Raw genomic sequence first — 14,827 nt, 5'->3', positions numbered from 1 at the left:
CACATGTTCTGGTTGACCTACAGAAAGCCAAGTGCTGGTAGTAGTGGTGACAGTGAATACTGGCATGTGACTTTAGATGCATTGAATACATAAAGTTGACATAAGCTCACTCATGAATAGAAAGAAGGATTGATCCAGGCCACATGTAACTTACGCTTCATGGTGTTACCTGCTATGGTTCCTAACTCTGTTATTCACTACTGTGCAAATATAACTCTCAAAACCTCAACTTTCCATCCACATATACTGAGATGTCAAGAATTGTCACTCTTTCTGACCTGTCATTACTCACTTGTGTTCTTCTGTACATTACCTGCTAGTCCAGAGCAGCCATATACAGCCCCTGCCCCAGCAGGATGTGTGTTCAAAAAGGTCATGACTTAGATATAAGGTTTCCTCCATTACCAAGGTACTCCTGTGCCTTGAGATGGTTATCTGATTCTCCCTCTTGTCTTACCTTCTGGAGATCACTATTTGACTCAGATTTTAACTACCCCTCCTTGTTCCGCCATCAGAATATGTGTACCCAAGCTTCAGTGGTTTTTTAACCTTTTTGAGGTCATGAACTAAATGGAGAACTTGACGAAAGTTAAGGAATTCCTTTCCAGAAAAGTGCATGTGTGGATTTATGTTGGGTTCACATTCATCTCTGGACTCATGAATCATTGATTTCCCGGCCACCTTGCTGGTTGTTTACTTACTTACTATGGCTTGCTTACCTGGTTCTAGTGTGAAGCCTTCCCCTGACCTCCCTTTGCCCCAATCTCTGAGGGTATCATCTGGCTTGCATGTTTCCCAAGCCTCTGAGCTATTCTCTGCCTAGATGTGCAAAAACCATTCTCCTGATACTTCAAGACTACTTCAGGACCCAGGGCTCTAGCTACTGGCACAGTAGCTTATACTCCTCCCCAGCTCAGCAAAGGCCTTGGTAAATGAAGTGTTCATCCTATGTTTGGCTTCTGACTCCATATCTTGTAACTATCTTTACTGCATGGGGTAGGAGAAGCCTATTAATTGCTTGAGTTAGGAATCTCTTAATTCTTACAAGTTGCATTAATTTGAAATTCAAATATACCTCAAAGTCCACATTCTTATCCCAGATAAAGTCGTGTCCTGAAGATCTACTCTCAGAAATGACTCTTCTGTGAAACTTAAGCATTCTGTAATATCCACTTGATAACAACTGCTAGATGCGTGTAATGTAATATAAAAACATTATGTAGAAGCAAAACTCTATTTGGTAGAACTTGTTGGTCTGTAGGTTTCATGCTTCAAACACAAAACTAAAATCTGTGGCAGTGAGGCAACTAACTTGGTAAAATACATTAGTTTAAGAAGGTAACTATGGGCTTTGCCCCCAGAGATACCCTAAAACTCAAGCAAAATTGTATTTAGCTCTAGAGAGATGGGTGCAGATTCTTAATTAAATTGATTTGTGATTTGGGGCCCAGAGACTCACTTAATTATTAATAAATGGAAGAACAGGGAAGGGTCTGGGGGAGTGAGCCAACCTGTGCAAGTAATTTCCAGGAGTTGCCTGTCGTTAGGTAAAACTCAGTCTGTCTCAGGAAATGGTTTATAATGGGAGTGGGATCTGTGTAATGTGGGAATAAAAGACACTCAGATTAGGAAGGCAGCCCATTGTCTATGAAAAGTCCTTTGACCCAGCCAGAGGAAACTAGCATTTCATTCAGCCACGTCTCTGTCCTCCGCATGCAGCATGCCTGAAACACTGCAGGCCCCAAGGCAAACAAGTGCCTGTTTTCAGATTCTTCTTTATCTCTATGTAGCATGCGGTGAGCTGTGTACTGGTGATCGCCATAAAAGCAAACTCCATTGGTTTCATGATTTTTCCTTGATTGTTGCTAATCCTCAATCCGACACAACTTCATTAGACACCCTCTGTTCACGAACATTTTTTGCCTTAGGTATAGCAACAGGATTTCTGTGGTATGTCTACCTTTCTGTCCCCTTCTCTGGCTAGGCTGCTAGAAGTTCAGCTTCATTGGATTTGCAAGACAACCATGGATCTTTTGTGCTTAGCTATTGTTAACAATTTACATGCATCTCCTTGTTTGATACTATGCTAGTAGCCTTCTGCTCTACAGGCCTCATTAAGAAAAAGATGAATTCAGTATTTGATCTAACTCTAAATGTATTGCTCATTTCACCCCCAAAAGATTCTTATAATGTTCTGACACACTAATTGGAATTCCTAAATGACTCCCATCTTCCAAGAAATAGAGCTTAGTTTTTATCGATTTTTTTTGAGCAAATGGTGAAAGATAAAGCAATCATTCCAATAATAATACTAATACATATAACAGTAACAACAATAATAGCAGCTAGCATTTATGGAGTGCTTTCTATGTTCCAGGTAGAAGCATTGTACACATATTGATACAGTTAATCCCCACTCTGTGAAGGAGGCATAATTGTCATCACCATTTTTCAGGTGAAGACCCTGAGATACAGATAAGTAATTACTATAGAGACAGAACTTAGCATGTGGGAGCACAGAGTGATCAACCACATAGGATGATGGAGCTGAACTGGTGTTAATGTGAATGCCAAGATATTAAAGCCATTTAATATGGAAGAGTGGCCTCCATGAAAAAATCTTGGCCCAGAAGTAGTACCAGGTTGTCAGTAAAACTCTTCATATTGAAATGGATATACGAACAAATACAATTTTTTTTTCTGACAAATTATACCTAAAGTTCCCAAAATCTTAAACTCTGAAGAGTGATCTTTTCTTTGTTCCTATAAAGATGAAATGTTTGCTGAGTTATTTAGCTGTGGGCACACTTGGTGATAGATCCTGATGTTCCCACTTTCTAGCCTGCACTGTACATAGACTTGCAATTGATGAGATCTGAGTTGAATATCTGCTGCTCCATTGACTAGTGAGTTACCTTGGACAAATGATTTACCTTCTATGAGTTTGTGTATATCAAATGCAAATACTTTCTTCATTAGATTGTTAGAAAGATTGAATGAGATGATACATATGAAGTTACTCAATCTAAGCCATAGTTCCCTCATCTATAAAATGGAAATCACAATACCACCTACTTTAGGGGATCCTGTGATGATAAATCAGATGAGTTTGTAAAACTGCTTACCATAGTTCTTGACACATAGTGAATGCTCCATAGTAAGAATACAGGAAATAGTAAGTATTTTGAGGGCTGAATAAATGTTGGAGCACCTGACCCCCTTCTTCATTTCAACATGGGGGATTAATATTTGATCCTGCTTGCACCTGTTAATGATTATATTTTAATTTTAACTAGATTTCCATCTTTAGTGGCTATTAACCTACTTTTCTATATCTGTTTTTAATATCTATTATGACTAAAAGTTTCACAGATCACAGTACTCTTTGGAGCTAAGATTTCATTAGTGATGATTAAAGGAACTGAAAAGTAAGAGAAAGGGTTGAAATTCCCATTAGGTCATAAGAATTAGTCTCTCTCTCTCTCTTTTAAAAAGTCTCATAGTAGTGGGATTCAAATTTCTGTTTCTGTCTCAGGAAAGAAAGAAAGAAAACAAAATAAAAGAAGAGTATTTGCAAGTTACTTTTATCTTTAAGACTATCTCAAATTCACTTCCCTCTCAATATGAGGTGTTAGAGAAAATTTTCTCAAAGCCCACAGACTAATTCAATTCTGACAAGACTTTTCAGACTAAATTGCAAAGTAATTTAAGATGTCCTTTCAAAGAAAATGCACACATAATTCATAACAAACCTCCTTTAACTCTTCTTCCCTTTTAACCAATTTTAAACTCAGGGATCTCTTTGTCACCTTAAAGTTGGAACTTAATGGAGCAGAGCCACTTAGGAATCTGTCAAAGGCTTTATTCCATGCTGAAATTTGTAACTGTTCTTGATGTCATTATCAACCCAGCTCCAGCCTAAATCATTTGTGCCTTCATTGTGTCCCCATTGCAGTAAAGTACTGCTCCTTACTCACTGAGTGTTCAGCCATTTCTAATGGCAGGATTTGGGTTAGCACAGAAAGCAAAGCACCCTACATCCCTCTTCTGATATTCCTGAAGGAAGTTGGAAAAATACGTAGTGAATCAGTAACTCTTGGGGTGAGAATTTCCTAGAGGCCACATTATCCAACATATAGTGCATGGAATTTCTCCATAGCACCCTGGAAAGTAATTCTTTCATCTATGCTTAAGTATCTCCAAGGACAGAGAACTCACTACCTTTTCCTAGTACCCATTTCCTTTTGCATCGGATCTAAAAATTAGTAAATTTTGAAATAATATATGAAGTTGAAATCTTTCTCCCTATGGTGTTTTTAGTTTTGGGCCATAGCTTGCCTCTGGAACCCAAAAAACAAGGCCAGTCCTTGACTACATTACAAATGCTTACTGAAACTATTTCTACTAAATTCATCTGCCCTTTAAACTCTCCTCCTTCCTTCCATCTTCCTCTCACCACCCTACTCCTTCTCCTGTGGTTTGCTGTGGTTTGTCAGGTCTCATTTAGATGATGGCATCTAGACTGATGAAGAGAGATCTGGTCTGCCTCAGCCATTGGGGAATACATACAATGGGACCACGCTGTCTCCTGTTCAATTTCTTCTACTTTATTGACACAGACTTCATCTAAAATATTTCATACTACAGCTCTCCCCAATTGCAAGCCCTCCAGTGGCTGCCTGTTTATCCCTAGAAGAATATCTTAAGACCTAAAAATAGCCTGAAAGCTTCCATAAGACCTGGCCCAAGCCCTATCTCCAGCCCTATCTCCCATCACTCTTCCCCCATTCATTTCGCTCCAGCCACATTGCCGCCTTGCAGCAACTCAGACCCACCGAGCAAGTGCTAGCTAGAAAGCAGAGGGTCTAGAAAGCTCACTCTAGTTCTTTTGATTCAGGACTCCACTTAATAATCTTTCTCAGAGAAGACTTTCTTGACCACACTAACTAAAGCAGTTCCCCTATCACTTTGTATCCCATCCCCTCATACTGCTTTGTTTCTTTTCAATCTCTCTCATTAAATCATATATTTATCTGCTTAGCTATTTTTTATGTTATTTTCTCTACTGGAATGTAAGAAACGTGAAATTAGAAGCTTTGTTGTGTTGCTACTTGATCTTTAGTGCTTAGAAAAATATCTGAACATAGTAGATGAGTAGTAAGTATTTGTTGATGGTGTGAATCAGTACATGTAGCATGAGGCTATGTTATTCTGGGGGCAGCTATGACACACCAATTCATACTTGCCACAGAATTCCCCTTGTCTTTTTCTCTTGTGTCAGATGTCAAAATGGCGAAATGAAATTTGTCAAGGATTTGGAAAATCACACCTTGGTATGAATTTGGAATCTCAGGGAGCAAAGTCATTAACTAAATGGTCCTCCAGAAGCTGAAAGAGTTATTAATGTGCCCTCTGCAAACATGGCTCTCCACCCTGCAGGGTTGTTGGCCCTTGGGAAGGTGAAGCCCAACGGTTCTAACTGAAGCTCAGAGGAACTTCTGGCCAGAACCTCTTATTATTAAGAGGCAGCTCTTCTAACCTCCCAGGGTGCCTGGAATGCCCCCAATTCCTGAAGTCATTATGTTTTACAGCAGGTTCTCTTAACAGAGCTTCATTGGCTTTTGGCAGAACATAAGCCAGAATAATGGGCAGGCAGATGCCAGAATGAATTCCAATGTGTACACACAATTCTTGGCCCCATAAAAATCAATTCCTTATTCATAATTAAGCAACTTCTTGAGAAAGGGCAGGTTGGTATAGTTATTAAAAGATAAATAATAGATAAGGATCCACTTGTTTCTGGTTTTTTTTTTTTTTTTTTTTTCAGGACAAAACATTTTTTAAACACAAAATAGCACTGTAATTAGTTTTCTTCTACTTTGTTTCTTACCTATGACACTCAGGGCCAACTAAACAGAGGAGCTTTTACCAATTTTCATTTCCCCTCTATGTTGTATTTCTTCTTAAAAATGAGGAAACAACTCTAGGTAGGGAGAAGAAAACTAGAAGCAACCTGACATAAAGGTCATAAGCTGTGTCATCCTGTGGGCCTTTTCCTGTTTGCCAAGTTGGGTTTGGGGAGCAAAGCTGAAAACAAAAGCTGATAAATGACTCCATACTAAAAAGAGCAGCAGCTTTCTCTAGCAGTTAACGCCTCACCTCCCAACTAGCTTAATTGGCAACAGAATCAGCCTCATTTCCCTCAACCTCCCCACCATCTCTCTTGACTCAAATTGGTATATGAAAGGGATGGGGAGGAGTGGGGTCATCCTTGGAAAGACTACAGTGTTTGAGGTGTCAAGCTGTTCCCTTTATCCAAGGGGGTGCTTCTTCTATCCTAAGTCAAGTGGAAGGGACTGTACTGGAAGGAACCACCCAGTAGGCTGAGGCTGCCTGCAAAAGAGGCCTTGCCAGTTCATTCCCCAGTGGAGAAAAGAGGCTAAAGCCCTCTCAAAAGAAAGTAAAGGAAGGGAATTCTTAGATGTGGTTTCTTGGAGTGGGAGTACACAAGAACATGGGGACTGGCCTAGAGATTTCTAAAAGGAATCAGTTGGAGCAGTCTGTGTCAGCAGGACCTGAAGGCTCTGTGTGTTTAGGGAGTGGTCAAAGTGAACTGGCACAGTGGTCCATGGCCCAATAAAAGGGCTGGAATTCAAAAGAAGGGTGAGAGCCACCATGCTGCCCAGACGGCCCCTGATCTATAAGCCATAGGAAAGGACTGGGAATACACATAGCTGGCAGGGCAGATGGAAGATTGAGTGGTCCCTGTGAGGCAGTTCTCAGCAAAATGGAGGTGCTACTGTGTCAGCAGAGGCCTCTAAGAGAGGGACTGAGCAGGAACCAGCTGGACACCCCCCCCCCCGCCCCGTGTCTCCTATGACAGGGGACATAGGTGCTCAGAAGAGACTTGGAGGAACACCGCTCCTGCCTCTCCTCCCTTCCAAGTCATCCTGCCTGATGCTCTATAATATTCTGTAGGGAGAAGAAGAATCAATCCTGCTTTGAAGATTTAGGTTTTAAGCTAGACTCTACCAAGTCTTAACAACCGAAAGGAATTGAATAATGGAATTTGGCTAAGACATCATTAGTGGAACTACATACCCCCATAAAGAAGGATTCGACATAGTACAGCTGGAAGCAGTAATTGGAAAAAAATGAAATAAACCACTTTATATATAATCCCAACTAATCAGGAATTCTTTAATAAACTGGTGCCAGCAGTTAGAATTTTTTTTGTTAGGGATTAAGGATTTGGCAAAGAAAATAGTAGGTCCTTTTGTACATCTTTGGCTATAGTAGTCATTTTCTTATTTTTTTCTTTAATGATTACATTAATAAATCATCTGAAATGATTACAATGTGTTTGCTTAATACTTTCCTTTTGAAAGTTTTAGAGGGACATTGATTTCATGCTCACAAAAGAATTGAGACTAGACTAGGGACTAGGAGAAGCAGGTTGTCCCAGTCAGGCACCCGGGATGGAGAGTAGACTGTGGGAGCTGAGAGGACCAATCAGAGGACAGCGTCATAATGAAAGAACAGCTGCCCAAAGCTGGCTGTTGTTGAGTAATTTAAGTGAATAAGTATGAGGCAAAATATTTTAGCAGTAGCAGTGAAAAATAACAAAGTGGATGGTGTTAGAAATCGAATGACCTTCATAAAGATTGTAAGAACCAGGAGAGAGAAGACTTGGTAGGACCCAGAATGGGAAGAAAGCCAGAGTCATGAGTCATGGAGGAGATGGCATTGGTGGCAGTGATGGTGGTACCATTTATAGAACACTTAACCTGCATTTTATCATTTTCATTTCCAGCATAATTGCATTACCTTCTTCTTTTATTCCTCTTTTTCTTATTTCTTTCTTTTTTCCTCTTCTTCTTCTTCTTCTTCATCTTCTTCTTCTTCTTCTTCCTCTTCTTCTTCTTCTTCATCACTAGCATTTATTGAGCATAGGCATCATACACCATTCCACAAAAAAACAAAACAAAACAAAACGACAATTTGTAAGATCAAATGGTCCCTGACACTCAGCAATCCTAGACCAGATCAGTCCAGTCAGGGTATAAGAGAGACAGGTAATGACACCTCAATTCTGTTTCAGTTGAGGTGCTGATTGGACATCATCTAGTTTGAGATGCTTGTTTTAGAAATAAACCAAACTCTCAGTTCAAAAGAGAGAAAAAGAGAAAGGAAGGAGGAAGAGCAGGAGGAGGAATGGGTTATTTGAAGAAGGATGATTTACTTAAGAAATGCTTGTCTAATTCCTACTATGTTACAGGTGCCACTTCAAGTGTTTTATAAACATTAATTCATTGAATTCTTGTAGCAGCTTCTGTGATAGTTACTACTGTTATCATCCTCATTTTATAGGAAACCAAGTTGCATATAATTTAAGTAAACTTGCTCGAGGTCACACAGGCAGTAAGTAGCAGAATTGAAATTTGAACCCAGATCCCAGATTCAGTTATATGCTCTTAATACTATCTGAGATGCTAGGTAAGTTCCCTGAAGGAACATCATAAAGATGAAAAAAATTGGTTATTGAGAAACTGGAGTTGCGATCCTGTCTATGAATCTTAAATGATACAGTGAGCAACACAATCCTGATTCATGTTGCTTTCATCAAAGGAATTGAGGATATTTCATCCATTTCAAAAATTGTGAATAAAAGATGCTGCACACATTTATTTCTGAGAACGGATACAATATACTATCATCAAACTCATTTTTGCTGAATAATCTATTCCTGAATAGAATGAATCAATAACCTGGACTTATTTCCAATTTATGAGATGAATATTTAAACACCGCTATGTATTTCTGCTCATATCATTTTCAAGGATATTGGTTTTATCTAACTCAAATATTCTTTCCAGAAATATAGGGATTGTAGATCCATCTTTACCAGCTTGTGTTATAAACAGTACCTCTATGAGTAGTGTCCCAAAGAACAAGCACCACACAGGTTAGCAGAAACTCTAATTCCTCTTCTCCTCCTCTCTCCCTTCCCATGTTTGCATCCACAAATGGTCCAAGCATCTCCCTCAGTGCAAGGGAGGATATGTTTTCTTTTCAAGTCCAAAGGTCTGCAACTGCTGGAAAATGCTATTTCTTCCTTTCTTGGGTTGAAGTTGGCAAACTCTGCATATACTACCCAAACCCCTGTTTGTTTCCAGAAAGCACCCTCTGCAGATGCTGCCCTACAATCCAGAGGCTTAGTGTTGCAACTGAAAACCAGAGCCCAAGGAGATTCCTCCTTCACCAGGATTTAGAGCCCAGAGGAATAGCTTCCTAAATCCTAGCAGTCAGGAAAGATGCGACCTCCCTGACCTCTTTACCTGCTTTCTTTACCTCACTCCTCATCAAAAGCCAGAGGGCTTTGCCTACAGAACATCCAGTAGGGGTGCCACTTAACTAAGCTCAAGTTAAAGAATCTCAAGTGTCACCTTCAGTTTAAGCTGATGAACCTTATAAATATAATATAAATATATATTTATATATATAAATACACAATATAAATATATAAAGTCATTGCTTACTAAAGAAAATCTTGTATATGATGATTCGTTTCAAGACTAGGATCTGCAAACCTCCTTCTTTCCTGCATTTCTTCTTTCTTTCCTTTCTACTTTCCAGTTATCCTGCCTTTATTCCATTATCCTTTTTGGCCTGCCATGTGCCAGGCACCAATGTGTGTCCTGGACATGCAAAGAGGAAAAAGACACAGGCCAGGCCCAGCAAAGCTTAAGTCTGAGAGCCAGACCTGAAAGCAGATTCCCCTGAGAAGCCCCGAGTCTGGTCATCTAGTGAGATGGGGGAGAGGATGATCTCACCCCATACAGTGCAATCTGCTCTATCTTTGCACAAGGGAGGGTGCTGCCTGTGTTCCGTCCAGGGATGAAATTAAAGGTTCTGGTACCTGAACTTCTACTGCGTTTACAATCAGTGCAGCACTTACTCAACTCTCCTGATCTGGCTTCTTGTTTTCCCTGTTTTCCTCCCAACAAAATAACTTTTTGAAGGAAGAAACAAATCTACATTTTTGAACTCAATAGCTCTATGATCTTAATTTCTCTCTTCATTTCTTTGTTTTATAAAAGAAAAAAGAAAGAAAAGGAAGGATGAAAATACCTGCCCTGTTTACCTGGCAGAAATGTTACAGGATGAAATGAAGTTAGAATGCAGGCATAAAGGGGACAAAATGTTATGTAAATGTGAGGATTTTTGTATATGTTTAATGTGAAATTTAAAGCTGAGCGATGTCATCTCCCCATCTCTACCTCCATAGGTGCCCACATACATGGTCCCTGTGTTCCAACCATAACCATATAATTCTGCCTGGAAGTGCCTGCCCTCAACCATCTGCCTTCTTGCCTTTGCTTACACTCTTTCTACTGCCTGAAGTACTCTCTTCCCATCACTGTCTGTTGACTTGCTTCCTTGCTCAAATGCCATCTCCTCTCATCTAAAATAGTGACTCTTGCCTCATTTGCACCATTAGATGTTATCTATCTAATCACACTTAGCACCATGACTAGAGCTCATTGTCATCTACATCTTAGGCCTCTGTGCCTGGATATGCCTTGTATATGTTCAATAAAATGTTTTTTGACTCAAATTCTTCTCTTCTCTATGCTCATTCCTGTCTGCCCCCCACCCCCGACACCTTGCACCTAATGTCCCACCAGGACCCTACTGGGTACCCACCCCATTCATCCTGGGAGTTTTAGGGGCAGCAAATTCAACAGACACGTCTTCATAAGACAAGGGAAGTTAAGCTTTTCCCTTAAGTTAAATCAAACATCACAGGGAAGTATATGAAGTTTGTCCGTACCCTTACTGGGTGGGGATCAGAGCCCAGGAAATGAATGTCTCCCAAAATGCAGACCGAGAACCAATGCGGGTACCCAGGTGATTGTAGGTGACACACAGGTTAACTTTTTATCAAATGTAATAGTTACATAATCTCATATGTATTAAAAAGAAATAAAATTAGCACATCAAATCTATGGCTTCATAAATATTCTTTAATAAAAGCTCTTGCATTCAAATACAAATGAACTGATTTAAAGGAAAACGTTTCATAAATAATGGAAATTATACATAGTGTTATGGCCAAATGATGTGATGATGATGCTTCAAGGTCAGGAAAATAAGACAGAGAAAATTTTTTCTGGAGTGCAGAGGTGGAGATGGGGGTGAGGAGCTACCTTTCTATGGATCAGATCTATTGATGGCCTCAGCAATTAACAGAATTATTCACAGGCTGTGTTACTATGCAGAACTCTTTGTTTGAAAAGCAGAATGCAAATAGAATGTTTTTTCATCACACTTGTTCCTTCTTTGGAATGAGGAAATATGCTACTGAATGTCAACTCACACATTAAGCTTTGCATTGGGCACCAAGTGTCAAAATGGCCATGGGGTTATACACCCATTCTCAGGACTGTCAGATACAAAGGATCTAAATATGGGTTTGCTCTTCCATTTTTGTCTGCAAAACACAACACTTTACAAAAAGAAAACACTTCAAAGGCAATCCTTTTCTCGCATACATTTCAAGGGCTCCATTTGAGATCCACATTCATCTTCCTTATCCAATTAATGATCAAAGTGGAAGTGTTTGGCCTACTTTAGGGGTTTAAAGACACCCAGGGAAAAACTAAGAACATTTAAAACTACCTTTTTTTTTTTTTTTTTTTTTTAATTTTTATTTATTTATGATAGTCACAGAGAGAGAAAGAGAGAGAGGCAGAGACATAGGCAGAGGGAGAAGCAGGCTCCATGCACCGGGAGCCTGATGTGGGATTCGATCCCGGGTCTCCAGGATCGCGCCCTGGGCCAAAGGCAGGCGCCAAACCGCTGCGCCACCCAGGGATCCCTAAAACTACCTTTTTAAAGCCACATATCTTCCTGTAAAAGAGCTGGAATCCATTCCCCCACCCCCTTAACTGGTCTCTAGATACTAAAAGTCAAATCAGGTAGTTAACATGCTCTAATCACCCAAACCATAAAAGATTCCGTTACATCTCTGTAAAATCCAATCTAATCTCAAGTCAGTGTGTCTAGTATACTTCTTGCTTTCTGTACTGCTACAAAGTTCTTCCAGAATTTATTACAAAACTCTTGATTTTCCTGATTGGTTTTAAAGACCTCATATTTAAAATAAAAACTATTTAAAAAAAAAAAAAAAACAACTGAAAAGTTACTTCATTTATCTCCCCAAAGCTACTGGTTCTAGCACATCTGTTCATTTTAATGCTACAATACGGAGTTCATATTTTCTAAAATAGGATGTACCTTGTCCTTCTTATGAATATTCTGGGATTTGAGGGCCTGGTTAAAAAAATAGCAAATGTGGTGTCCTCAAAAATATTTAAGTGAACAGACTGCCTATTGGTGGATTGCTTTTTCTCTATAGAAATAAATCTGTTAGCAGCCACCAGAATTGGGGTATAAAAGATAACCTCGGGCAGCTGCTGCCATTTGTTTCGGTGGGAAAATGAGGGTTTTGTCTTTCCCCAGGGGTTAATACTGTGATGCTCTAAGCATCGTCTGGGCTCTGTTTCTGAAGGGTTACACTGGAGAGGAGGAATGCTTTGTGGTTTATGACAAGATCACAGCAGAATATTTTGTGCACGCTGTGATTTGTATTGCCCATTTGTGCACAGGCCATAAAAGTGCACTTTTTATCAGGAGCATTTGTGAATATATAACAGCACTGAAGACATATGGCCACTAAATAATTCACAGTTATCTATCTCCTCAGCAGATTCCTTATACACCTACCATGTTTTAATGCCTAGTTTGCTCAGAAACAATATTCTTTATGACCCTTCCAATATAAAAATGTTTACTGACTGGCAACAATATATGGATACCATGGGATTGGGCTGTAAGGAAAGGGAAAGCTCTCTACTTTCTCTACCTCTCCCTGTCCTCATCTGTTTCTCCTGAACTCTTCCAACCAGCAGCTAACCTCATAGAAGGTACCCTCCTCAAACATGGGTGCTAACTTCTGACATCTGGTATTTGGGCCGTAAGAGAGAAGTCACTAATTAACCTTCACCATCTTTTCTTTTCAGTTCTATATCCATTTACAGTCCCAAGGAGAATCCAAATGCATTTGATGCTGCAGCATTCTTCCAGTCCGTGGGGAATTTCCTGGGGATCTTCGCCGGCTCGTTTGCAATGGGGTCTGCATATGCTGTTGTCACCGCACTGATATCCTTTGTGCATGTGTGTGGAAAGCTGGGGACTATTAAGAGCTGTCAGTGTCCCTGGAATGTTTCTGAGGATGGACAACTTCCAGGCCAAGCAAGAAATGGCTAAACAGTCTGATTCAAATGTGATCCAATGCCACTGGAGCCATCTTAGTTCTAAGTCATCTTTGAGGCATAAGTTTGGTAGCAGCAGAGGGGCCCAGGATCTTTCTTGTCCAAGGCCTTTCTAGCACTACTGCTACTGTCTGACCCTAAGATAGCAATAATCTGAAAAATTGCCATGTAGGGAAATAGATGGGCATGGCGCATCAGGATTGGATGTATTAGGGTCAAGAGGGAACCTGAAGATGATCTGAGGTCAAGAACAAGACAAGATTGACTGGGAGTGATTTACTAGGTATTCTCTTCTTCCTTTTCAAACTTCTTTCAATCACTAGCTCATAGGACTGGCTGAGCCAAAGATCACTGTGGGTTTAAGCAAACATCCTTAGTGATTTTACTGAAGGGGATCTACAAGCAGGGCAGAAATGACATGTTTGCCATATCTGGGCAATTGTGTCATCCCATTCCCTCTTTTGTAGTAGTGGGGTGGAAGAATGGTAGAGTTCCTAGAGGATTTGAGCCAGGGAATGAGGCTGGTCTAGTGAGCTGTCTAGTGAACAGTCAGATGGGGAGAAATAGGTCAGAGTTGAGGAAGCAGGCCAGAAAGCCAATGTCAAGTGTGAGGGCTTAACAGAGGCCGTAAAAAGAGGCACAACAAAGGATCAAGGACAAAAGACCTTGGGGAAAAGAGAAGGTGCAAGATGTGTCAGGGCTCTACTAAAGAAAGCAAAATGTTGGATATTTTTTCATGGGGACTGACGCAGTGAACCCTACTCACTGAGCAGCTGCTAAAACACTAGGTTCTACTAAGGGTTTCTTTTTAAATATATATATTATATAATATATATAATTACAATAATATATAAATATATAAATAATATATAAATATATATTTATTATATATTTATATATATTGATTGATTCATGAGAGACACAGAGAGAAAGGGAGCCAGAGACACAGGCAGAGGGAGAAGCAGGCTCCACACAGGGAGCCCATGTAGGACTCGATCCCAGGACTCTAGGATCACGCCCTGGGCCGAAGGCAGGCGCTAAACTGCTGAGCCACCCAGGCGTCCCTACTAAGCATTTCTAATATGAGTCAAAGGATAAATAAAATATGACCTTCAATTAGTAACAACCTTGGAAAGACAAGCTCTACAATAAGAGTTGTGTAGAATATTGGTGCTAAACCCATAGCCACCTTATTAGGACTCTAAACATTCAAATGTGGATGAGTCCATTGTTTCTGAAATAGTCCAATAGACTCTTGACTAGTCTTATTATTCTGAAAAATAATTTAAAAAGCAATATTTACATACAGAGAGAGATGTAGGCTTGGCCTGAAATATAGATAGGATATAGACAAAAGCTATGTGATAAGCGATTCAGGAGAAAACCAGCATTCATTGAAGTGTGGGGATAGGGCTGGCATGAGAGATGGACGATGTGCCTGAGAGGACCAGAGGGCTCGGAATGGTGAGCAGTGGAAGATGGGGTGACAC

The 14,827-nt window shown here is 40.1% G+C and overlaps 1 protein-coding gene across 3 annotated transcripts in view; it reads left to right on the top strand.

Moving 5' to 3' along the window:
* The window catches only part of SLC9A9 (solute carrier family 9 member A9), a 538,349-nt gene that overhangs the window by 225,606 nt on the left and 297,916 nt on the right, over positions 1–14,827 (top strand). For all 3 annotated transcript variants that reach the window (XM_038571125.1, XM_038571123.1, XM_038571124.1), the window contains exon 7: positions 13,086–13,224. In XM_038571125.1, coding sequence (XP_038427053.1) covers positions 13,086–13,224 — 139 coding nt within the window. The remainder of the gene's footprint in view (positions 1–13,085; positions 13,225–14,827) is intronic.

Source organism: Canis lupus, chromosome 23 (assembly GCF_011100685.1).
Source record: "Canis lupus familiaris isolate Mischka breed German Shepherd chromosome 23, alternate assembly UU_Cfam_GSD_1.0, whole genome shotgun sequence".
Lineage (NCBI taxonomy): Eukaryota > Metazoa > Chordata > Mammalia > Carnivora > Canidae > Canis > Canis lupus.
This window is presented reverse-complemented; position numbering and strand designations above follow the sequence as displayed.